At 38.0% G+C, this 27,177-nt stretch overlaps 1 protein-coding gene across 10 annotated transcripts in view; it reads left to right on the top strand.

Annotated features, from left to right (window-relative positions):
* Nucleotides 1-27,177, top strand: part of ABI1 (abl interactor 1) — a 117,852-nt gene that overhangs the window by 34,994 nt on the left and 55,681 nt on the right. For all 10 annotated transcript variants that reach the window (XM_032349671.1, XM_032349672.1, XM_032349678.1 and 7 more), the window contains exon 2: nt 11,716-11,883. In XM_032349671.1, the coding sequence (XP_032205562.1) occupies nt 11,716-11,883 (168 nt within the window). The remainder of the gene's footprint in view (nt 1-11,715; nt 11,884-27,177) is intronic.

Genomic DNA, 27,177 nt, shown 5'->3' with positions numbered 1-27,177 from the left:
GTTAACATGGATTTAATGGAAGGAAGCTAGTGTCTTGGACCTAAGCATGGAATATATTCTGTTAATAGTACTTAAGTGTGTAACTAATTTTGTGTTTAAATGTAGTTCCTCTTGGGGTATCTGAGTGGCTCAGTTGGTTAAGCTGCTACTTCAGTTTGAATCATGATCCCAAGGTCCTAAAATCGAGCCCTTCTCCATGGAGCCTCCTTCTCTCTCTCCCTGCTGTGCTCTCTTGTGCTCATTCTCTTTCTCTCTCTCAAATAAATAAAATCTTTAAAAAAAGTAGTTGCTCTTTTGAAAACTGGGTTCTTACAGTTCTTCCATTAAGCCTGTTTTTAAAAATGTCTTTTTTTTTTTTTAAGATTTTATTTATTTGACAGAGCATAAGCAAGGGGAGTGAGACTTTTGCTGGAAGCTAGATTTTGCTGGAAGCTCATTGGCCTGTTCAGAGTTGCTTAAGTGGGAGATGGTAGGAGGAGCTGTTCTAAAGCTTACAATAACTAGGTTTCAACTTGAATTGTTATGCAAACAGTTTGTTCTTTTTGCTGGATATTTGCTATAACCTGGTAGGATTTCTTTTTATTTTTCACTTTTTTTGAAATGGGAATTGTGTTGGAGAAAATTATATCCTTTCAGTGCTAGCTGGGTATTGAGTATATGCATGCCCCTAATCCTCATGACTCCATGCTTAATAGGTTTATTTGTCAGTATGAACCAGCATTTGGCCTGTGTGCTCTTTTCCTCCCTTCATCCTCTCATTCCTCTACACAAAATGATTATGGATTCCTCCTGGAAAGTTCTCGGGTCTCAAACCAACCAAACCTTAGGTTGGCCTTCAGCAAAGTAGATGTTTTGTGTACTTTATGGTATATAAAACTCTTCCTGTTATAGGTGTTAACACTTGAGATTTTAAATTCTTCCTATTAGCATTAACATTTTTTTTTTTTTTTAAAGGGCCCTTAGAAGGCTCCTTGCTCAGCGGGGAGTCTACTTCTCCTTCTCCCTCTGCCCCTTTACCCTGCTGGTGCTCTCTCTCTAACAAATGAATGAATAAAATCTTTAAGAGGAAAATAAAAATACAGGGCCCCTAGACCAAGAAGGGTTCCTTATATACTATATATATAATCAATTCTAAGAAACTTCCTCCTCACCCCTTCATTTTAACATTTCTGAAATTGGGATGCCTTTTACAATTAAAAAGCTGTCAGCCAGAGGAGTAGTCCTCGTACTTGTGCGAACTTGGTTGTTTTTGCTGGGGGTTTATCTTGGTTATTGCAACCTGTTAACAGATCATTTATGGACCATTTGAGGAGAGAATAGAGTCCTGGGTTTTGCCTTAAGACAGTTTTGGGAGGTGATACCTTCTGGTAAGATCAAGTTAGCACTAGCATCAAAATGTACAGAATTGGTGTCAGCAGCTTGGAAGAAAATTCTGGAAATAATGATAGAGCCTTACCTTAAAAGATACAATGTCAACTGCAGTGGAAAGTTCACAGCACCACTTAATAGTATTCCTGCCACTTGATTTAATCAGAATCTAGTCATAAGGAAATAATCAGACAAATCCAGGTTACAGGACTTCCTGTAAGACAGCTGGTTTGTTTTTTTAAAAATTATTATTAAAAAAATTATTATTATTTATATAATTATAAAAAAGATTTATTTATTTGAGAAAGAGAGTTCATGAGCGCAAGCAGGGAGAGGGACAGAGGGACAGAAAGAATCTCAAGCAGACTCCCAGGGTAGAGCCCAATAACCTGAGACAAAACCAAGAGTTGGATGCCAAACCAAATGCCCCAGTTGGTTTGGAATTTTTTTTTTTTTAAGATTTTATTTATTTATTTGACACAGAGAGAGATCACAAGTAGGCAGAGAGGCAGGCAGAGAGAGAGAGAGAGAGAGAGAGGAGGAAGCAGGCTCCCCGCTGAGCAAAGAGCCTGATGCAGGGCTCGATCCCAGGACCCTGAGATCATGACCGGAGCCGAATGCAGAAGCTTTAGCCCACTGAGCCACCCAGGTGCACCGGTTTGGATTTTTAAGATAATATCTGTGTTTTGAACATGAAAAATAGTCAGGGTTGAAGGGTAAAGGTTATTTTAGTTTTAAGGAAACTAGGTAGACATGACAATAGTTTTGAAAAATCTTTGGGTAGATTTTGAATCATACAGATGATACAGAGTTTTTTTGGGGAGACGCCTGGGTGGCTTAGTTGGTTAAACATGCGACTCTTGATTTTGACTCAGGTCATGATCTTGAGGTCTTGGGATTAAGCCCTGTGTTGTGCTCTGTGCTCAGTGGGAATTGGCTGCTGCTGCTTCTCCTCACCTGCTTGTATACCCTCTCCCGTTCTCAAATAAATAAAACCTTAAAAAAACAAACAAACAAAAAATCCTCTCCTTCTCCCCTCTGCCTCTCTTCCCCCTTAAAAAAGGTTTTTTTTTGTTTGTTTGTTTCTGGAATTTGGATAACTTTGAATATGAATTTTCTAGCTGATTTTATTACTTCATGATTAACACTGACATAAAGTGACCATCTAGATAAGTATAAAAAAATATTTCCTGTAATTATAAGGTAATTCTTTGTAAGAAAGCATTCTGACACAGTTGGCAGGTTTTTTCTTAGTGTTACATAAAAGTGGTGCATCTAACTGTAGCTGGTTTGTTAGAGTCACTGAAATAGAGTATTTTTTTTTTTGTAGATTTAGGTTGTTTTTTAATGGATTGTCATGAAATTGCTTCCATAAAGTAATTGGAAAAGCCTTATATAAACTTATAAAATACTCTGTTGGAAAAATACTGACTTTGAAAAAGTTTCTGGGAGGTTTGGATTAGAGGTCATTTTAAAGTTATTAAAAGAAAAAAAAGTTACTAAAAGATAGGATGTGACATTTCTAGAAAGGGGGAAAAAAGATAAAGACACAAAAGCAAGATAGCAGAAAACTTTTTTTTTTTTAAAGATTTTATTTATTTATTTGACAGACAGAGACCACAAGTAGGCAGAGAGGCAGGCAGAGAGAGAGGAGGAAGCAGGCTCCCCGCTGAGCAGAGAGCCAGATGCGGGGCTCAATCCCAGGACCCCGGGACCACGACCCGAGCCGAAGGCAGAGGCCCAACCACTGAGCCACCCAGGCGCCCCAGCAGAAAACTTTTTTTGAAAGCACATGAGAACCCCCTATTTGTTACTTAAGTAGGGTCATTAAGCCACTTGCAGTTAGGGTGGAGAGAAGTTATTGTTTTTCAAAGAAATCAAACTTTCTTTAAGCCCTCTTGGCAGACTTTAAGGAAGGGTAAGGAAGAGAATATTGTAATTCAAATCATACTGTTTTTTTTGAAGTGTTATACCAGCGTATGTTCTGGGTCTGGGCTCCATTTTCCATACAGGACATCTTTTAATAAAGTAGGGCCCTAACTTAGAATGCCACTTTTTTTTTTTTTTTTGAATATTTTATTTATTTATTTGACAGACAGAGATCACAAGTAGGCAGAGAGGCAGGTAGAGAGAGGGGAAGGGAAGCAGGCTCCCTGCCGATCAGAGAGCCTGATGCGGGGCTCCATCCCAGGACCCTGGAGTCATGACCTGAACCAGAGGCAGAGGCTTTAATCCACTGAGCCACCCAGGTGCCCCTAGAATGGCACTTTTAATGTTAGCCTATAGGTTGATATTTGGAGCTTAATTATATAGCTAAAATGTTATTATAAAGAGTTGGAAGAAAATGATTAATTTTATTGAACTTGTAAAATGTATAAATAAGCACATTTAATGAGTCAACAGTGCCTACTGTTTGAGGAAAACAGATTTAAGGTAGAGCTAGATGAAAATGACAGTATTGATATTTTGTTATTTATTTCCTATGACTAAAATTGTCTATTAAAATAGGATTATAATTTTTAAGATACTTTTTTTTAAAATTAAAGATCTTTTATTATTTTTAAGTAATCACTACACCTAATGTGGGACTCGAACTTAACACCCTGAGGACAAGAGTTGTATGCTTCACTGACTAAGCCAGCCAGGTGCCCCTTTTTAATTTATTTTTTTAAATTTTAAGTGGGCTCCATGCCCAACACAGGGCTCAAACTCATGACTCTGAGATCAAGAGTCACTCTCTCTACTGACTGAGCCAGACAGGCAGTCCAAGATGCTTTCTAAGAAAAACATTCTGAGTTTATTTAAAAAAATAAGTGAAAATTAATTTTTAATGTATTCCAGATATAAAATTTTGCAGGCAGGGGCGTGTGGCTGGCTTAGTCAGTGGAGCATGCGAGTCTTTTTTTTTTTTAAGATTTTATTTATTTGACAGAGATCACAAGTAGGCAGAGAGAGAAGCAGGCAGAGAGAGAAAGAGGAGGAAGCAGGCTCCCTGCTGAGCAGGGAGCCTGATGCGGGGCTCCATACCAGGACCCTGGGATCATGATCTGAGCCAAAGGCAGAGGCTTTAACCCACTGAGCCATCCAGGTGCCTCAAGCATGTGAGTCTTGATCTCAGGGTGCTGAGTTGAAGCCCCATGTTGAGTGTGGAGCCGGTATTAAAATTAAAACAATTTTTGCAGCCTTATAAAACCAAGTAAAATGTAAATTTTTTAAAGGTGGGGGCGGGCATAGGGGGCCAAGGGAAAAGAGAGAATCTTAAGCAAGCTCCATGCCCCAGTGTGGAACCTGATGCAGCGCTTGATCTCACAACCCTGAGATCATGAGCTGAGCTGAAGCCAGGAGTTGGATGCTGAACTGAGTGAGCCATCCAGGGGCCCCTATAATGTGAATTTATAAAACTAAATATGATATTTACTGAAGTTGAAAGACAAGTATATGGGATTATCATATTATTCTTTCTACTTGCGTATACTTTACTATTCAGGGGGAAAGGTAGGCAATATTTATTCATAAGTAACTGTACATGTTTTCCTCTGAATGCCTTCAACTACTAAATAATGCCATCTCTTGTTTGGTCATTTAGAAGAAATTAGATTAGATTTTTTTTTTTTTTTTAAACAGGGCTTAATACGTTGATGCCTTCATTAAAATCAGGTTCTTAATATTAGAGGATTTAAAATGAGGCGATAGGCAACAAACAGGTTACTGCCATAACCATGAAGCTATTGAAAACTGTTTTTTGAAAAAGATGCTAAGGACGATTAGCACATAGAGAAATGCTCATGGTATATTTAATGAAAAAAAGCAGGACATTAACTGTAGGATATAATGTCAGTTTTTACATTCTTCATACAAACACATACTGGAGAGACTTGTAAGAAATTACACTAACATGTTAACATGTTCTGTTTGAATGATAGGACCATGATTTTTTTTTCATTTAAATTTTTCTCTTTCTGTATTCTTTTATTAAAAAGCAGGCAAAATTTTAAAAAAGTATATAATACTTGTTTTCATTTAAAATGCATTAGTTGTGGTATCCGGTAGCGCAGCTGGTTAAGCGTCTTCCTTTGGCTCAGGTTGTGATCCCAGGTCTGCTTCTCCCTCGGTCCCTGCCTACCCCTGCTCATTCTCATTCTCCCTCTCTCTCATGGTGCGCACACTGTCTTTCTCTCAAATAAATAAATCTTTAAAAAAAAAAATAAGAGTGCATTAGTTGTTTTTTTTTTTTTTTAAAGATTTCATTTATTTATTTGACAGACAGAGATCACAAGTAGGCAGAGAGGCAGGCAGAGAGAGAGAGAGGAGGAAGCAGGCTCCCCGCGGAGCGGACAGCCCGATGCGGGGCTCGATGCGGGGCTTGATCCCAGGACCCTGGGAACATGACCCGAGCTGAAGGCAGAGGCTTTAACCCACTGAGCCACCCAGGCGCCCCAAGAGTGCATTAGTTTTTAAGCATAGTTCTGACCAGGATGTTCTCTGTCTCTTTAAGATTCAAGTATTTACATGAGATAGAGGAAAAAGATTATTCCTCTGGTAAGAGATGAAGAAGGTTGAGAGAATGAGGGAAAGGAAATATTGTTAAAGGTAAATGTATAGATATGAGAGAGATTGCTTATAGGTAGTAATTTACACTTAAGGGAGTGGAAGAATAAAGATCACTCTGCCTTTGTAGACACCTTGAAGGGCAAGAAAAGGACTTACAAGTATAGATATTTTATAGAAATGTTCTTGGGGTGCCAGGTGGCTCAGTCGGGTAAGCATCTGTCTTCAGCTCAGGTCGTGATTCCAGAGTCCTAGGATCAAGCCCTTCGGCAGCCTTCCTGCTCAGCAGGGAGTCTGCTTCTCTGTATCCCTCTGCGTCTCACCCGCGCACCCTCCCCCCAGCCCCAAGCTCATTCTCTCTCACTCAGCCGCTCTCTCAAATAAATAAATTAAAAATCCTCAAAAAAAAAAAAAAAAGAAAGAAAGAAAGAAAGAAAGAAAATGTTCTTTACTCCAGCTAGCAGATCCTGACTCAGTAAAGCTTGCTTTCCACAGGTAGAGGAGGAAAGAGGACGACAGCTAGTTTTATGTATGGGCTGTTCATAAAATTCAGTTATCTAAGGAATTTCCTGTTTAGTTCTTGGCTACATTGTTTATTTTGAGTTTAGCTCTTTTAAATAATTAACTTTTTCTTTTAAAGCTGCACATGTAGATTTCCATTTTAAGCAAACTTCATCAATGGCATAAGGCAGGGATGGCAAATGGGTTTCCTATCCCATGTCAACTCCTGGAGTGATTAGTTAAGAGTTTTTAGACTTTACAGAGAAGACTGCTATAATTAACAATGTCTGTTTTAGCTCCTTGGAGAAATGCTGGCTCTTTGTCTTTTAGTTTATAATCCATTTTGTATGATCCTTGGAACATACTAAAGCTGTTGGTAGTGATTCAGTTAAAGTATTAAAAAAAAAGGAGGGAGACTAACTATTGGATACTAAACTTACAGACTGAAATAAACAACAGCAGCAATTCTTGTGTAGACTTTACTTTTAAATTCAGTGGCCTGTAGAGGAAAATAATGATAACTGTTTTCAGTAAAGTAGCTGCAATCTACATGTGGGTATTGGGCACTTTCTAAAATGTGGCTAGTGTGAATTTTTAAATTTCACTCAGTTTTAGTTATTTTAAGTATAAATTAAAAATGGAAACTGTAAAATATTTTCTGTTTAACGTAACTCAGTTGTTTTGGTAGGACTACATTTTACTTCAAGAATTGCATTGGAACATTCATGGGAGGTTTTATTCCTGGGCCTGTAAGTGGCACCCATTTCAACTCTATCATTCCATTGACAATATTTAGGTTTATGACCATGTGATTAGGGAAGCTGGAAAATAAAGTATAATTCTATGCTCTAGAGGAAGGGAGACTAGATTTTAGTGCAAAGCTAGTCTTTCCTACTCTTGTGAAAGAAAAGTGCAACGTGTAGACTAAAAACAAAAGGCAGATGAAACTCTGAAATTTAGTGGATGACTGAAAATAACCAGGTATCACTCCAGATTAAATCTGCTTAATTTGGTAAATATACTAAGAGTAGAAGTACTTCATTAGGTTCATAAAGGGCATATACCTTCAAAAAAGTCAGATGCCCAGAAAACCAGTTCAGTAAAGCAAGAAAAAGTAGAAGGTATACAGATGGGAAAGTAAGAAGTAAAATCATCTTTAATGATTGTCTCTGTATATAATAGCCCAAGAAATCTACAAAAAAACAACTGCAGCAAATAATATAGCAGTGTTGCAGGATTACAAGGTCAGTATTCAAAGATCAGTTGTACTTCTATAAGGTTGCAGTTGCAATTGAAATGATAAAAACTACCATTCATGAGAGCATCAAAAATATGGGGGCGCCTGGGTGGCTCAGTGGTTAAGCCTCTGCCTTCAGCTCAGGTCATGATCCCAGGGTCCTGGGATCGAGTCCCACATCAGGCTCTCTGCTCAGCAGGGAAGCCTGCTCCCCCCTCTCTCTCTGCCTCTCTGCCTACTTGTGATCTCTGTCTGTCAGATAAATAAATAAAATCTTTAAAAAAAAAAATGAAATATATAGGGATAATTTTAACAAAATGTTTGCAGTTGGTACACAAAAACTTTAAAGATTTTATTTATTTAGTTGACAGAGATCACAAGTAGGCAGAGAGGCAGGCAGAGAGAGAGGAGGAAGCAGGCTCTCCATGGAGCAGAGAGCCCAATGTGGGGCTCGATCCCAGGGCCCTGGGATCATGACCTGAGCCAAAGGCAGAGGCTTTAATAAACCACTGAGCCACCCAGGCGCCCCAGTACACACAAACTTTAAACTCTCAGCAATTAGGTCTTTAGACCTAAATAATAGGAGTGGGTTATTGTGTTCACAACTGGAAGATGCAGTATTGTTAAATGGCAGTTTTCTCCAAATTGATTTATAGATTCAGTGTAATTCCACTCACATTTTCAGCAGGCTCTTCTGTGGAAGTTGACAAACTGATTCTAAAATTACATGAAAGTGCAAAAAAACTTAAAAATATCTAAAACAATCTTGAAAAAGAAAAATCTGGGGGACTTCCAACTACTGGTCTTCAAGAGTTACTCAAGCGGGACGCCTGGGTGGCTCAGTTGGTTAAGCGTCTTGCCCTTCAGCTCAGGTCATGATCTCAGGGTCCTGGGATTGAGCCCAGCATCAGGCTGCCTGCTTGGCTGGAAGCTTGCTTCTCTCTCTCCCACTTCCTCTGCTTGTGTTCCCTCTCTCACTGTCTCTCTCTCTCTCTCTCTGTCGAATAAACAAATAAAATCTTAAAAAAGAAAAGAAGGTGTTAACTAAATCTACAGTAATCAATTCAGTATAGTACTAGATGAGGATCATCCATTTAACAATGGAACCCAAAAAAGAGCCCTGAAATGACCCACTTCTCTGCAGTCAGTTGATTTTTGAATAAGTGCCAAGACAATTCATTGAAGAAAAGGATAATTTGGGGTGGCTCAGTCATTGGATATCTGCCTTTCGCTCAGCTCACCATCCCAGGGTCCTGGGATCAAGCCCTGCATGGGGCTCCCTGCTCAGTGGGAGGCCTGCTTCTCCCTCTCCCACTCCTCCTGCTTGTGCTCTCTCTCTTGCTGTCTCTGTCAAATAAATAAAATCTTTAAAAAAGTAGTTTCAGGGGACGCCTGGGTGGCTCAGTTGGTTAAGCAGCTGCCTTCGGCTCAGGTCATGATCCCAGCGTCCTGGGATCGAGTCCCACATCAGGCTCCTTGCTCCGCAGGGAGCCTGCTTCTCCCTCTGCCTCTGCCTTCCACTCTGTCTGCCTGTGCTCGCTCTCTCTCCCTCTATCCCTGACAAATAAATAAAATCTTAAAAAAAAAAAAAAAAGTAGTTTCAGGGTTTTTTTTTCCCTCTTTGAATTATGGTTGTCTTTTTTTTTTTTTTTAAGATTTTATTTATTCATTTGACAGACAGAGATCACAAGTAGGCAGAGAAGCAGACAGAGAGAGAGGAGGAAGCAGGCTCCCTGCTGAGCAGAGAGTCGGATGCCGGGCTGGATCCCAGGATCCTGGGATCATGACCTGAACCGAAGGCAGAGGCCTTAACCCACTGAGTCACCCAGGCGCCCCTGAATTATGGTTGTCTTAAAGATAAATCCGATTAAGAATGAATGAACAATGAAGAGGCAACTGGGTGGCTCAGTCAATAAGTGTCCAGCTCTTGATTTTTGCTCAGGTTATGACCTCAGGGTGGTGAGATGAGCCCCTCATTGAAAGATTTATCCACACCCAGTGTGGAGCCTGCTTAATTTTCTCTCCCCCTTTTCTCCTCTGCCCCTCCCTGACCCCCTCAAAAAAAAAAAAATGAACAATCAAATTACTGTGCTTTGATGTCCCTTTTTATTTCCCCTTTGGTTAAGCCACTAATTGGATATGCAGGCCCATTTGATTAATTTTATATTTAATTTTGGGTAATTTTTTAAAATTTAATTTTGTTGTATAATTGTATAAATTATTTACATAGTTCTAAAAACAAATCTATAATAAAACAAGGTATGTTTAAAGAATGTTAGCTATGCTCCCTCCAACCTGTTTAACCCTACATCTTACATGTAATTATTTTTTAGTTTTTACTTTTTTAAAGAATTTATTTTTCCATTAGCACATGAGTGAGGGGGAGGGACTGAGGGAGAGAGAAGCAGACTCCCTGTTGAGGAGGGAGCTCGATGTCGGCCTTGGTACCAGGGCCATGAGATCATGACCTGAGCTGAATGCTTAATTGACTGAGCCACCTGGGTGCCCCTAAATGTAATTATTATTATTATTTTTAAAGATTTTACTTATTTAGTTGAGAGAGAGACAGAGAGAGAGAGTGAGCGAGGAGAAGGTCAGAGGGAGAAGCAGACTCCCCATGGAGCTGGGAGCCCGATGTGGGACTCCAGGATCATGACCTGAGCAGAAGGCAGTGGTCCAACCAACTGAGCCATCCAGGTGCCCCTGCATTTCTTTTTTTAAAGTGAATCAGGTTGAATATCTTTTCAAATGGTTAAAAATGATTGTATTGCCTTTTTTGTGAACTGTTAGACCTCTTTTTTCTTTATTGATTCTTGGTCTTTTTCGTTTTTAAATTATATATTAATGATATTTACCCTTTATTTGTGATCCCCCTACATAGAGTTTATCACTTTTTTTGGAACTTTGTTCTGAGCTTTGCTTTGAACTTTGCCTCTGAACTTTTCTCACCACCTGAATTCTGAGTTATGTACAGGACTTTGGGAAGAATGGGTAGTAAAGGTTTGCTTTATAAATTTCACAGTAGTTTTTGTGGAAATGAGAGATGTGGTTATAATGGATAACAGGGAGGTTGGAGTTCTGATGTTGATGAATGTAAACAGGAATATAAGATGGAATGGATTTAATCTCTCATTGTTGGTAGGTGTTGGGATTTTTTGTTAACATTTGTTAAGTAGAGCCTCTGGATGGTGAGCCAAGGTTCAATAAAAAGACTGCAAGGGAAAGTGGAATAGAGAAGTTTATTACTCACAGGTCCTAGGGTACACAGTGTGATGTCTCCAGGTGACACGGGGAGTTCAGTGCAGGGTGTAGGCAGGCAGTGAGCAGCAGGACTTGGGGTACATGCTTTCATTAGGGTCCTCAGGTACAGCGCTCTGGGTTTTCCAGGCTAATTCTGTATTGGCTTGTTCAAACCAAAAACTATAAATAGGGTTTTGATAAGCTCCAAGGTGGTCTTATTTAAGGGCACAGAAGGGGAAGGAGCTGAGAGACTGGAGAGATTGTTTATCACAAGGGGGTTTTGGGGAATCATATCTGGAACTTACATTTACTTGTGACCTTGAGGGCTGTTATCTAGAGCGTGCACTTGTGGGAGGAGGTAGTGTCAATTGAAGGCCCCTGTAGGCCTCCTTAGCCACACAAAGTGGATGCTGAGGCAGCAGTAGTACAGAGTGGTTTAGCTGAAGTCTCAACAGTGGGTTGGGAGCTTGGGGCCGGCATAAGGTTCTAAAGATGTAATGTGATAAATTGGTTTGAGAGGCTTTAGGTGACTCAGAACCAACTGTAATGTATGCCTCTGATGACAGGCACTTGGTGGCTCCTTTGGTGGACCTCAGTGGATTGGCCACTCAAGAGACAGTGGGTCCCACCAGGCAGATAGGATTTCTGCTATGGCCTCAGCAGTGTCCTGAAACTATCATCAGACTTACCTGATAAATTTTTTTATTTTATTGGGTCTTTCCATTAAAAAAATATAATTGTAACTTTGCCTTTCTAAAGAATATCTGTTTAATGAACATTAACATAAGTAAGTATTTTTTTGTTGTTGTTCTTATTTTCAGGCTGCCGACAAGAGAAAAGCTTTAGAAGAGACCAAAGCCTACACAACCCAGTCCCTAGCTAGTGTTGCTTATCAGATAAATGCATTGGCTAACAATGTCCTCCAGTTGCTGGATATCCAAGCCTCTCAGCTTCGGAGAATGGAGTCTTCCATCAATCATATCTCACAGGTAATAGCTTGTAAAAGGCTTTACATTCACATTTAAGCAATTGGCAGAATAGAAGTCACATAGTCAAAGAAGTAGATGCCTAGAAATATGGATTCTTTACTCATCTTAATGACTGTAGTTATTTTAGGTTCAGCTTTGAGTTCAGTATACCTACTCTTCTTTTTTTTTTTAAATTTTTTGTTTTTGTGATAAAATATACATAACATGAAATTTATCATTTTAACCGTTTTTTTTTTTAGTGTATAGATCATTGGTATTAAATGTATTCATACTGTTGTGTAACCATTACCAGATATCCTACTGTTAAAGCCTTTTTTTGAGGTAAAATAAATTGCACATAATTAAAGCATACAATTTTACAAATTTTGATACACATACTATCCCGGAGACCATAATCACATTCAAGATAATGAACATACCTCACCCCCCAATTTTTCAGCCTTCTTTGTTATCCTACCTTTCTATCGCCTGTTCTCAGATTCTCCATCACTATGGATTAGTTTGTATTTTCTAGAATTTTATATAAATAGAATTATATGCTATATACTGTTTTTCTGTCTTTTTCAGCATAATTATTTTGAGATTAATCCATGTTATTATGTGTAAAAATATTTCACTACTTTTTTATTGCTGAGTACTACTCCATTGCTACACTTTTTAAAAAACATCCATTGACATGTTGATGAACATCTGGATTGTTTTGGGGTTTTGTCTATTACAGATAAAACGTCTGTGAACATTAGTGTACAAGTCTTTATGTGGCCGTATGTTTTTATCTCTCTTGGGTAAATTAAATACCTCTTGAGTGGAATGGTAGATAGGGTACGTGGTAGATGTCTGTTTAACCTTATAACTAACTCTATGCCTGAATTATTTTCCAAAATGACTATACCATTACATCTTCCTCCTGGCATTGTATGAAAGTTTTAGTTGCTTCACTTCTCCCCCCAGCACTTGATATGGTCAGTCCTTTTAGTTTTAGTTATTCAATTAAGTGTTTTAGCCATTCTAATACTGGGGTTTTAGTTTCCATTTCCCTGGCGATTATTAATGATGTTGAGCATCTTTTCATGTGGCTCCATAGGTTTTAGTATTTTAAGGGTTGCTCATTTTTTGTCAGATTTATTCCAAAGTATATCATATTTTTAGGCTGTTGTAAATGGTATTTTTTTTATAGCCTTAGCTTGATTGTTCATTTTTTGCTTGCATGTAGAGAAATCGAATTGATATTTATATACTTATTTTGTATCCTTGTTAAAGTCACTTAATGGTTATGGTAGCTATTGTACAGGTTTCATTGGATTTTCTACATAGAGGATTATATAAATACAATTTTAGTTTTGCCTCTTCACTTTTTCTTCTTACCTCACTTCTCCTCTGCTCTCCTTCCCCTCCCTGGTCCTTCATCCTTTTCTTTCCTTTCTGTTCCTTTTTATTTTCTTCTTTGCCTTATTGCACTAGTTTGATGCTTTGAGAAAATGTTGAATAGGAGCAGTGAAAGTGGATATTGTTTTTATTTTCATAAGAAAGCACTTAGTTTATCACTATTATGTGTATTACAGATTTTTCAGAAATATGCTTTATGAGTTTGAGGAGGTTGCCTTCTAGGTGCAGTTTGCTCAGAGTTTCTACCAGGAGTGGATGATGGATTTTGTCAGTTGCTTTTTCTGTGTCTGTTGAAATAACCTTTTTTTTTTCCTTTTTCCTTTTTGAATGTTAAACTAGCCTTGCCTTCCAGGGATAAACTCCATGTGACTATGATGTGTTCTCCATTCCATTGATTGTTAGATTACACTTGCTAAAATTTTGTTAAGAACTTTTGCTTCTGTGCTCCTGAGAGTTATTGTAATGTCTTTGTCTGGTTTTGGTGTCACTGTAATGCTGGCTTTACAGATATGTTGGACAGTAGTGTTCCCTCCTCTTCACTTCTTTGGAAAAGTGTCTGTTGAATTGATTCTTGTTACCTTTTAAATATTTGTTAGAATTCACCAGTGAAGCCATCTGGGCCTGGGATTTTTTTCCTGGCAGGGTGGTTTTAGCACCCTGTTTAGACATTATGTTTCATGTCTTTAGTAGATACAGGGCTGTTCTCTTTATCTGTTTCTTCTTGAGTAAGCTTTGTAGTTTTCCAGGAATTTGGCCATTTCACCTATGTTGTTACAATTATTTGCATAAGAGTGTTAATTACATTCTCTTATTCTTTTAATATTTGAAGAATCTGTAGTGATGTCATGTGTCTCATTCTTGATATTCGTAATTGGTGTCTTTTCTCCTTTTAAATGATTAGTATGACTAGTTCATCAGTTTTATTGATCTTCTAAATAAAATCCTCAGCCTTTGTTTTCATTAATTTTCTGTACTGTTCTTCTGTTCTATTGTATTGACTTTTATTTTTGTAGTTGATTATTTCATCTTTCTATTTCCTTGGAATTAATTTACTTACTTTATACTTTTTTAAAGTAAAAACTGAGGTCTGAGAGCCTTTATCTTTTCTTTATACAGGTGTTTTAGGTCTGTAATTTTCCCTTGAAATAGTGTGTTATCTATATCTCAAATTTAGGTATGTTGTACTTTCATTTTCATTCAGCTTGAAATAATCCCAATTTTCCTTTTTGGTTTCTTCTCTGGCCTAGGGGCTATTTGGTAATATTTCAAGATTTTCAAAGGATCTCTCTGCTGTAGATTTCTAATTTAAATCAGCGGTAGTACGAAAATACTATATGATATGACTCCTTTCAATTTTATTATAAATTGTTTTATAACCCAGAATGTAGTCCCTCTTGGTAAATGTTTTGTGTGCACTTGAGAAGAATGTATATTTTTGTTGCAGTTGGATGGACTGTTCTGTAAACTCATCAGGTCAAGTTGGTTGATAATATTGTTCAGTTCTTCTGTGTCCATGCTGATTTTCTTTCTTCTTGTTTTAATCGTTGAGGAAGGTATGTTGTATCTCTGACTCTAGTTTTTTCTGTATTCTATTTCTCTTTGAATTTTTATCATTTTTAATGTATTTTGGAGCTATGTTACTAACATAATACTCTACATGTTTAGGTTTGTAAGTACTGTTGATAGATTTATCATTACAAAAATATTTTTTTTTAATCATTGTTAAACCCTAGGTTTGACTAAGTAGGCAGATGTTGTTTGTCCAGGCACTGGGAAGGTGGAGTAAGTTTCTGCAGCAGAGGTGCTAACTGGGTCAATTCTCTGAGTTCTCACACTTTCAGTTCTCAGGCGCACTTAACATCCAAAATTATTGAGAATGCAAGGGTTTTTGGTTTATATGGGAAGATCTACTAGTATTAAATCAGAAATTAAAACTTAAATTTTAAAGTACTTATTAACTTACTTAACAATAAACACAGCCATTACATGTTCATGCAAATAACATTTTAATGAAAAATAACTCTTATCAAAGCAAAAAGATTTGTGAGAAGAGTGGTATTGTTTTTACATTTCTGCAAATCTTTTTAATGTTTTGTTTAGTAAAAGACAACTGGATTCTCATGCCTGTTTTTGCATTTAATCTATTGTGATTTGTTCTTTTGGTTGAAATATATGAAGAAAGTCTGGCTTTTCACAGATACATAGTTAGAAAAGGCAGAATGTTGGGGACCCTGGGAATTTTGGACCATAGTTGGAGAACCATTGCATTATAGGGTTATTATAGTTTAGTCTGTGATATGTATTCTCAATGTCATTTACTGGTCATTATGCTTCCATTAAAAAACAATCTCCCAAATTTGTCATGTATCTTCACCTATAGTTTTTTCTGGCTCTTTGTTGTACAATTCTTTGTCCATCCTTACTGACTTTAGTGTTACTTTTGGTGAACTTATCCATAATATTATAGGATTTCTGCTGATCCCTAATGTCCTGTTGGTATTTATTTTAGGTTTCCTCAGCCAGTTTCTTAAAGATATTTCATGAGTTTTAAGATTAAGCATGCTTTTCTTTGGCACTTGTTATCAGCTGAACTGTGTTCCCCCAGAATGCGTATGTTGAAGTCCTAATTTCTAGTACCTCAGAATGTGACTGTTTTTGGAGATAGGGCTTTTAAAGAAGTAATTATGTTAGAATGGGATTACTGGGTGGGCCCTTATCCACTAGGGTTGGTGTCCTTTTATTTATTTATTTTTTAAAAAGATTTTATTTATTTGAGAGAGGGAGAGAACCAGCGAGTGGGGAGAGGAGCAGAAGGAGAGAGAACCCGGAGCAGACTGTGCTGAGCAGGGAGCCCAACTTGGGGGCTTGGTCCCAAGACCATGAGATCACGACCTGAGCAGAAACCAAGAGTTGGACGGTCAACCAACTGAGACAGCCAGGTGCCCCTGTTTGTTGTCCTTATAAGAGGAGATGATTAGGACATAGACACACACAGAAGAAAGACCATGTGAAGACACAGAGAAGAGGGTCTTTTACAAGTCAAGGACATAGTCTTTTAGAACCCTGCTGACATGTTGATCTTAGATTTCTAGCCTCCAGAATCATGAGAAAATTAATTTTTGTTGTTTAAACCTTCCAGTTATAGTACTTTGTTATGGCAGCCTGTTATGATGGTCTTGGCTAAGAATGCCTTAGACTCTTACCCAGGCCTGTATTTACTCATTTTAAGCCCCAGAGACATTCCCACTACTGCCACTGGGGCCCTTGTTTTTTTTTTTTTTTTTTTTTTTAAGCTTTTATTTATTTATTTGACAGAGACACAGTGAGGGAACACAAGCGGGGGGAGTGTGAGAGGGAGAGGGGAAAGCAGGCTTCCCACTGAGCAGGGAGCCTGATGTAGGGCTCCATCCCAGGACTCCAGGATCATGACCTGAGCCGAAGGCAGATGCCTAATGATGGAGCCAGCCACCCAGGCGCCCTAAAATTATATTTTTAAAGGGGTATTACAAAATTGTATGATATCTTAAAATCATGAGGAAAAGAAGAGAAATTCCTCAATCTTCCTGCCAAAGTTCTGTTATGAAATAGTATTTTTTATCTTCACCTTTGTTATTTATTTTTTTTTTTTAAGATTTTATTTATTTATTTGACAGACAGGGATCACAAGTAGGCAGAGACACAGGCAGAGAGGAGGAAGCAGGTCCCTTGCTGAGCAGAGAGCCCGACGTGGGGCTCGATCCCAGGACCCTGAGATCATGACCTGAGCCGAAGGCAGAGGATTAACCCACCGAGCCACCCAGGCGCCCCCACCTTTGTTATTTTTAAGGCTGATATACAATCTAACAGTTCCTAACTTTCCTCCATTTTTCTTTTACATATTAAGATTCAACAGTCAAATATTTTAGGGTACGTTTCTTCATCTCCTCTTTGGATGGAGGACATCTTTTATTAATGCAGTTTAATGAGACAGTCTTCCTTTTAATAGTCATTACAAGATGGGTTTATAGAGGAACAAGCTATAGTGAATGTGTGCTAGTAAAGAATATAGGTTTTCTTGGTAAGTACATGGCACAGAACATATAAATGTTTATTTGTAGGAGTTGAGGGACTAAACCTTGTCTTGACACTAGACTTTGTCTTACTATTACTCAAAATAAAATTGTTTTAACTACTGTATGGATAAAAATTTATTTCAAAATGAGTTATTCTACCAGGGACTCTTATAGCTCCTATCAGGGTACTTAATATGTGCTTCCATGTGAGTTGAAGGAATTTTTGAATTTTGGTTATGTTTTAGACATTATCTGAAAAATTTGAAGTTAAATAAAAATACTCTAAAATGTAGCAAAGATTTCTGGTATAGCTTTGGTCATCTACTTCTCATTATATTCTTTCTTTATATATATATTTGATTTATAGCATATGATTTGTAACATATGACTTGTATCATTAATATGTATATGCGTGTTGTGTATTTTACTATAAATTCAGGTTTTTTTTTTTTCCCCCTAAGAAAATGTATTAACCTTATTTTTCAGACTGTTAATTATTGGTATGACACTAGTGCTTCATGCCATCAGATGTCTTGCATGAATTTGAATGTTTATTTGAGGAAATTAGGTCAGGGATCAGTAAATGATGATCCATGTGGGCTAAATTCAGTCCTCCCATTTTTTGAAAAATAAAGTTTTATTGGAACATAGCAGCATTTTGTTGTTGTTGTTGTTCACATGTTGCTATGGCTGTTTTCACTTTTGCAATAACATGGTTGAGTAGTTATGACAGACACCATATGGCCTATAAAGCCTAAAATATTTACACTCTGGTTCTGTTCAGAAAAAGTTTGCTGACCCTTTATGCAGTATTATACAAACTTATGTTTCAAAAGATTTAAAAAAGTTTTTTGGGATTTAATACCACTTTCTCCAACTACTTATAATAACTTTTTTTTTTTTTTTGCCTGGGTGGCTCAGTGGGTTAAGCCGCTGCCTTCGGCTCAGGTCATGATCTCAGAGTCCTGGGATCGAGTCCCGCGTCGGGCTCTCTGCTCAGCGGAGAGCCTGCTTCCCTCTCTCTCTCTCTGCCTGCCTCTCCATCTGCTTGTGATTTCTCTCTGTCAAATAAATAAATAAAAATCTTTAAAAAAAAAATAATAACTTTTTTTAAAGATAATTTTTCTGGAGGTTGATTTGCTGAGCCAGAAATGATAAGGAATGGGGCTTGCATGATTTGGATTGCATGATGATACAAATTCTACAAGTTCTGTGGCTTCATTCCTTCTGTATCTCAGCGTAGGGAAGTTAGCTTGTATAAGAAATGATGGAGGAAGCGCCATTAGAAGTTTGATGTTCTGGCATCACTTGGTAAACTGCAGTGCTGTTTTGACATTAACCACCCAGACTCATGACGGCTGCCATTTCAGATGCCAGTAGGAAGTTGAATCCCCATTCTACCCACAATTCTGACCAACTGGTGACAGATCTTCAGTGGGATGGGGGTGGTGGGGGGTGTCTTACAACCCCCCAAGATGTGATCATTTATTAGAATGACTCAGAATGCAGGAAGGCGCTATTGTGGTTACAGTTTTATTTTAAAGCAAACAGATTGCAACGAGCCAAATGAAGAGACACAGGACAGAATGCATTGGTCCCATACACAAAGCTTCTGTATCCCTTCCACATTGCCCTCCCAGCACATCAGTGTATTATTTATCAACCAGGAGGCTCTACTGAGCTTTGGTGTCCAGAGTTTGTTTCACATGTGGGCATGATTGATCGAATCATTGGCCATGTGACTGAACTCTGTCCCCAGCCCTCTTTCCTGACTCAGAAGCTCCGCTGTCAAAGTCTCAACATTAGTCAAATGATTGGTCTTTCTGGTGACCAGCCCCCATCCTGAGCGATCTTGTTATCATAAACAAAGATACCCCCATCACTGGGGAAATTCCAAGGATTATAAACTCCCTCCCAGAAGCAGAGACAAAAGGCTATTCAAATTCTTTATTATACAGTAGCTATCAAATTTGAGGGTTTATGGCCTGAAATAAGTTAGTAAGAACCAAGAGTTAGTAATGTATTTGTTTCATGGTTGAATTTGTGATTTAATTTGTTCATATTGAAGTTTATATAAAACGTGTTTGGAGGATTGCTTTGTCAATCTGTTTTATATAAACAGTTTTTGCTGCCATAGAACACTAGATCAAAAGATGTGATTTATAGGATGTTTCTTTTTTTTTAATAAAAATTTTATATTTTTTTATTAGAGCACAAGCAAGGGGGGCAGCAGGCAGAGGGAAAGGGAGAAGGGGACTCTCTGCTGAGCAAGGAGCCCAATGGGGGGACTCGATCCCAGGACCCTGAGATCAAGACCTGAGCTGAAGGCAGAGGCTTAACCAACTGAGAAGCCCAGGTGCCCCTGTAGGATGTTTCTTAAAACTACTTTTCATATACTGATACTTAAAGTGTAGTATATTTATAGAAGTAGATTTCTTAAATTGGTAATTCTATAGAATACTTAGCATTTTAGATAACTGAAATTTTCTATTTTAATCATGTAATAGAAATTTTTCTAATACATGTGCCACCTTTTATATATATGGGTAGACAATAGGTAATCCCACTCCTCCCTGTCCCACATGACAGAGTTTGCAGGTTTTCTGTGCATAAACAAATCTTTGAGAACTGCACACTTGGGTGAATAACCTCAAAACATGTTTTCTTCTCATGGCTTTCACTTTTTAGGGTAGATTTAATTGGGGGATGGCAATAATAAGATTGATTTGGAAAAGATGGGTATCAAATCTTTGAATTTTCAGTATTCCCCTTTCCTTTCTTTCTGCATCTACATTTAGCACTACAACAACCCCAGAGTGATATTATTTATAGATTATTTGTGCCGAGGTATAGTTCCAGGACTAATACTGTTTTTTTTTTTTAATTTTTGGTTTTTTCCCCCCTACAATTGTTTCTGGTTTGTGAAGAAAGAAAAGGAAGGTAAATCTAGTGTTCATGTATATTATAAGTTGGTGAAATGTCAAGTAAGATTTCTCAGATTTTTAAAAATTTTTTAAATGGTAGTTGAAAGTAGTATTTTTGTTTTGAAAATGTTGTTACTGGCCAGTAAAATCAGTACCAGTTACAATACTTGTTCTTCTTCCCTTTTTCTTTCATTTTGTCCGTTTGGTTTTTTGTGGGATTTTTGTTGTTGTTGTTTGTTTTTGTTTTTGTTTTTTTTGTCTTTGTTCTGTCTCTCTGTCTTTTTAATTTACCGATCTATGAAATTCACAGTTACACTAATGTAAGCCTTTTCATATTTGAGTTACCTAACACATGCATACACACCAACCCGCCATCCACATCTGAGTGAATGAAGGTTGAAAGAGTCTTGTGTCATCAACCTTAGAGGACTGGAAAAACTAATAAATTTTTAGGTTATGGAGAATAGAAGCAAAGCTATGTATTTAGTTTTTATTCTAGAGCTCCCAGTTTTGCAGTAAAAGTTTGCCAGTATCATAGGCTGACCCTGAACTATGCATGTGTGGAATGAAATGCAAGCAACCTAGCCAAGGGTAAAAGAACTGAAACTAAAGTTTCAGCTGCTGTCCATCAGAGGAAATTCTTTGGAGTTCAAGTCCAGCTAAGTTTACTTGTAGTGCTTTTTGGAGTACTATAACAGGATTTTGAGTTTCTGCAAGGTTTCAGTACTATGTGCAAGATATCTATCTACTGGACCTATGAAGAAATGGGAAGCATGACCAGAACCCAAGATAAGTTAAGGCAGTCAGTAGAGCTCAACTCTTACATGTATTGGACAAATAACTGTTTCATTATTTATCAACTCTGAATTCAGGGACTTGAAACTTTTTATAGTTAAAAGGAATTTCAGGGTACTGATTCTAGTTTCATTCTGCAGTATTTTTTCCTCTTGTGTTCCAGTTTGATAGTCTTTTTGCCCTGTAAAACTCCAGAATATAAGAACTGGCCTACTAGGGAAGCTGTAATCTCTGATGGTGCCATTGTAATTACTAAGAATTTGATTCATGGATTCCAATCAAGAATTAGAAAGCTTTTGCCACTTTGTTGCTGCCTCAACTACCTCTTGACACTTGGAGCTGGTGACTGGGTGTTGGAATTTGAGTCCAGTCTTGCCTCCACTGTAATTGGCTTCTCAACATCCAGAGAATTAGAGAATGGATTCTGGAGCAGCACTTTGAAAAAAATCTCTTATCTCAGCTTGTTTGCCAATAGAGAGTAATGTAAAGGGGTAATAAGAGATCTCCACCTCACTTTTGATTTCTGTAACCCATGAAAGTGTATCATTGGCAGGTCTGAAATTGTACCCAGAAGTCCAGCTGTGAGAACAATTGAACAATGTTGGTTTTGGCTTTTTAGCTTCTGCAGAGCAAGATGGTACTCTTGGGGTGGGGTGGAGAAGGGTAGAGGGGAGATTGAGTGAGCTAGTCTTGTAGCACACATTGATGTTAACTGCACTCGCCTAGCACTTGAAACACATACCTGTTGCTACATTTACTGTTGGCATTATTTTTCAGTGTAGTTGGGAAGCTTTTGAAAGGCAGCAGATTGTATTACTCTGTTTTTAAAAATTTAGAACCAAGCACTAAACCTGTCATTGACTCAGCATTTAGTAATGTTTATTAAAAGAGTTCACTTGGGAGGAGTAGGTATTTTACTATTAAATACAATGCATGGAAATAATAAAGAGTTGTGTAGGCATATAGTTTGGGTGGCATCGAGGGAGTGACATTTAAGTTGGGTTTTGAAAGTAGTTTGTGCACTTACTGTGTGACACAGAGTGCACATGCACTCCAGTCTGACGTAACTGCATCGGATGCAGAGATGTCTTATTCTGGGTGACCAGGGTGTGCGGCAGAATGTTTGGAATGGGGCTTGTACCTGGAGGTCAGCTTGGAAAAATAAATCTGAAGTTCTAAATTATACTTCCTTTCCCTTTGATTTGGTTTCATTGATGAGGCTGAATAATGGCTTGTGTTATGTTACAAGAGTAGATAGTATCCTCTTGCTTCTTTTTGCTTGTCGTATCCGCTTAGTGCTGGAACTGTACAGCTTCTGAATTGAGCAACATGCTTAGCAGAAAAAGAGTTATCAGTCTTCCTGAGCCATTGTCAGATGGCTGACTGATGTAATTAAGCCCGTAAAGCAAAAGGAAGACTTTTTTTTTGGAGATTGGAAACTTTCTTCTTGCTTTCATGGTAAACAGCAGGCTTATCCTGCCTCTATTCAGGATGCTTTTTGGAGAAAAGAATTATCCAAACCCATCTTCTGCCACAGGTACCACTATTCGTGGTATTGAGGAAGTTGTTCTCTAGTCGCCTCCCTGTTGATCACACAGTTTGGGCTCAACCACTTTTTTGTTTTGTCCTAATTAACAAAGAAAGAACTGTTCTCATCTCACTTAGAGTTAGGACTACCTTTTTTCAAAAAAAAAAAAAAAAAAAAAGAGGCTTTGGAACTCCTCCGTCTTCCATCTTCATTTTTATATAGCTAGTTCGGGAGTGTCCTTCCAGATCTTAGGCTATTTTGGTTGTCTGTAAGCTGTTCACCAGGCTACAGCTTGAACCTTGTAATTAGTTTGAGTCTTCACAGTAGCCTGATCTTATTTCAAAGCCTGGAAATGGTTTTTCACTTTCTGTAGTTTCAACTTTACATTCCACAGTGTGATATAAAAGGCTTTTCGATCTCGTCTCTTCCAGCTCTCAACGCATTCCTGCCATGCTCAACTTCTTGAAGTGTTGCAAACACAGCATGTAAATTTGTGCCTGTTTGCCTTACCATATCTGTCTGTCTTACTTGGAATTAACTGTGTTGTGTCTCTCTTCTGCCTAACAAGCACCATCGGAAGTCTTCACTGATTAGCCCAGGGTAGACTTACTGCCTCTTTGTGCTACGCCATCTAACTTGTTCCTCCATTTTGTCAATGACTTGAGGTATAGACGTTTGTTTCCCCTTTTTCTCTCTCAAAAGAGCATCTCTACTCTTCAGTGCATAGTAACTGGCATTTAAGTGGTTTGTGGGGTGTCCTGGCTAGCTCAGTCAGTAGAGCATGTGACTTTTAACCTCAGAGTTGAGGTTAAAAGTGAGTTTGAGCCTCACACTGGGCATGGAGATTACTTTAAAAAAGGGAAAAAAAAATTTTTTTCTTTTAAAAGAAGTGATTTAAGGGAAAAAAAAGTGATTTGAAAAGTATTTATTGAATGGATAGAGCCATGTGGTATGGTGTGTTTTGGAGTCATAAAGACTTAGGTTTGAATCTTAATTCTGCCATTGTACAGTGTATGCAGATTACCTAACTTCTTTGAGTTTAGTTTTCTCATTATTCATTTTGGGACAGTTGTGCTGACCTTAGAGATTAAATAAAGAATTGTACATAAAGCATTTAGCTGAACACTTGTATATAAAATGTCGGTATTATTAGTCATCATATCTGTCATCCATTCTTTCTGTTCCATGCAACTACTCTGTACCACCCCCCCCATCTAATCAACATGCAAGCATGATTGTTTTTTCCCATTGTACAAAAATTTTCCTTACCATACCTTCTCTTGACAGTTCCCAGCCCAGGATCTTGGATCTGTCATCTCATGGTGTTGCAGTCCACTGTGATTTGATTTTTTGTCTCTGTCACCCCATAGATGTTGCTTTTGCAAGGAGCAGCAGTAATATCTTTGTTCTAAATCAAATAGCTTATTTCATTTAAACCTCATCCTTGTTGCTTTTGTTTGTAGCACATAACAAATTTGTAATTATGTTTATTTGTATATTTACTTAAAATGCTCCCGCTATTACAGGTAAGTGTATTGATGACAGGAACCTCATCTGTTTTGTGCATCACAAAATAGTGTGTCTCCCATCGGGCTGGCAAGGAGTAGATCCTCAAATTTTTGAATTACCAGTGTGGCATTTCTGAAAATATATAGTTCTTTGCAAAGATGGTGGAGGTGCCAAAGTTGTTTTTAGAACCTGACTGGCTCAGTTGGTAAGAGCATCTGACTTGATCTCGGGGTTGTAAGGTTGAGCCCCATGTTAGGTGTAGAGATTACTTAAAAATAAAATCTTAAAAAAAAAAAATCTCCACTTCATCGGAACACGAATATACCCTAGTGTAAATTTTGAATTACCAGTACTTTGGTTAGATTCTTAAATAAATTATTATTTTTAAAAAATTTTATTTATATATGTAGAGAGAGCATGTACATCTTGAGCAGACTGTGCTTTAGTGCAGAGCCCAAAGTGGAGCTCAGTCTCATGACCGTGAGACTTGAGCCAAAATCAGGAATCAGAGCTTAACCAACTAAGCCACCCAGGTGCCCCTTAAATAAATTATTTAATGTGGTCACTAACAATGTTTTTGTCTCCCTATTCCCTGAAAAAGTCAAAGTGTGGGGAAGTACTGGGGGAAAAAAAAAAAAAAGGCTGAAATGACTTAGAACATGTAATTAGATATTAGTAGTGTTTTCATTCTTTTTCACACTCCTACTCTGCTTGGCAGTTTTTATGAATTGACTAGGCAAGAGCTATTCAACCAAGAAATAAGAGAGAATGTACTTCTACCATTAAAAAAAATATATATGTCTGTTACTTCTATTAAAACCCACACCCACCCCTGTCAGATGATACCATGTCAGTCCTTAAATTCTGCCTTCAGGATAAAGGCTAGTTTGTATATCATGGTATTGATGCAAGCATGATCTTGTCTCTCCTTGCCTCTCTAGCTTTATTCCTTTTCCTTTCTTGCCTCTGTGCTTCAGACATCCTAATTGATGTACTCTTGAAGCAGTATACCTTTATAGTGGCTAGTCCCTTTGCTTGGAATGTCTGTCTCCCCTACTTCCTTTGTCTGTTAACTTCGCTCATTTATTAAGTTTCATGTTAATTGTTCTGCTCAGGGAAACCTTTTTTTTTTTTAAAGCCCTAGAAGGCTAGGTTTGATCTTTCCTAATACCTCTGTGCATAGTTCTACATGACAGATAACTTCTGTTTGATCTTCCTAATCTACTCTCTTCCCGCCCTGGTCTTTGCTCTTGGGAGGCTTACCTGTATGGATTATGTCAGTGGGCATCTGTGACTTCAGGCTTCAGAGTGGGTGCAGCCAGTGTGGAACACAGGAAGATAGGAAGCAGTAAGGAAGGTAAGCTCAGAATATTTACTTCCCTGGTTTGTTCCATGTGGGTTGGCTGTGTCCCAAGACAGATCATTTCTTCCTTCAGGGTGGTCTTCTCTATGTGACTTTCTCTTCCAAATTCTGGTTATCTCTCCTGCCCCTGCCCCTTACCCTTTTGGATTTAGGGGTATAGCTCCTGCTGCTACGAGTTCCTGTATCTTCTGTTGTATTCCCCTATCCCTCATGATTCCTTGTGTTTAGTTCCTTTGTACATAAGTGCTTTTTGAATTATTTTAATTGGATTATTTAATCAGATTCTAATTGAAAGTCTGCTGTGACCCAGCATATATTATTTTGGTAATGTTTTCTTTTCAATAGTTGCCTGTTTTTTCCTTTGCCCTTACTTTGTTAAATAGGCTCAACTCATGTAGTTCTTAAGTACCCTATTTCTTCTTTAGATGAGACGTTGCTACTTTCGTTTATATTATGTATTGAGTTTCTGTGTATAAGGGGACTTGAAGTTAAGATTGAACAATAAACAAGTTGTGAAAAATCTGTGACTGGAGGGAAAAGAGTCTTAGTATCTTTCTAGTGCCATTTAAGGATCTTTAAAGGCTTGGCACCTAGGCCCTCCACCCCCCGCCACTTCATCGCTTACTACAAACCCTTTATGGACTTTTAAGTTCCGGGGATACTAAATGCTCTCTGCCATGTCATTGTCCTGGCATGCATTGTTACAGACATGTTTCACCTGGCTAACTCCCACTCAACCTTGAGGTCTTAATGTTAGTATTCTTTTTTTTTTTTTTTTTTTTAAACGCTAGGTACTCTGAAAGGGTGGTTTATCTCTGATGACCCTTTCTGTCCTACCTCCACCTGCACATGTATTATTAGAGTTTCCTGTTAACTCTTTGTATAACATCATATATTTCCCTTCATACTAGTTATCATTAGAATTAAATAGTTATTTTTCCTGTTATTCAGTATGTGCCTTCCACAGGAGTTTGTTATGAACATTACTGTATTCTCAGTGCCTAGCATGTATGTATCCATTTATTCAACAAATAAAAGGGAAGGAAATTAGAACGGGAGGTCCTAGAATTTCTTTCTTTTTTTTTTTTTTTAAAAGATTTTATTTATTTGACAGACGGAAATCACAAGGAGGCAGAGAAGCAGGCAGAGAGAGACGAGGTAGCAGGCTCCTCGCTGAGCAGAGAGCCCGATTCGGGGCTTGATCCCAGGATCCTGGGATCATGACTTGAGCCGAAGGCAGAGACTTTTAACCCACTTAGCCACCCAGGCGCCTCGGTCCTAGAATTTCTTTAGAGGAATGTGATGAAGAGAATTTAGGGCCATTAGAATTTGTCATTTTGGAATGGGATCATTCTCTTTTTAAGTTTCATTGATGAAAAAAATCAGTATATTCTCTTTTTAGAGAAATCTTAGTCGGTTGTGTTCCTTCATAGATTAATGGAACACTGATCACTAAATGCCCCTGAATTAGTGCACTTAAAAAAAATTCTATTTTCATTTTTATGACTGAACAATAAAGATTACTTAAGGCATTTGTGGAGGATTAGTGGCAGCTACCCGGCTCAGTTGGTAGAATGTGCAACTCTTGATCTCAGGGTATGGGTTTGAGTCCCATGTTGGGGGGTAGAATTTACTTAAATTAAAAAACATTTTGGGGGGTGATTTTCAGTTTACAGGAAAGTTGTAAGTATAGGACAAAGAACTTTTTGTTTTGAACAGTTTGAGGATAACTTGCTG

Source organism: Mustela erminea, chromosome 6, assembly GCF_009829155.1.
Source record: "Mustela erminea isolate mMusErm1 chromosome 6, mMusErm1.Pri, whole genome shotgun sequence".
Taxonomy (NCBI): Eukaryota; Metazoa; Chordata; class Mammalia; order Carnivora; family Mustelidae; genus Mustela; species Mustela erminea.
The sequence above is the reverse complement of the archived record's forward strand: the minus strand, read 5'-3'. Positions and strand labels throughout refer to the sequence as shown.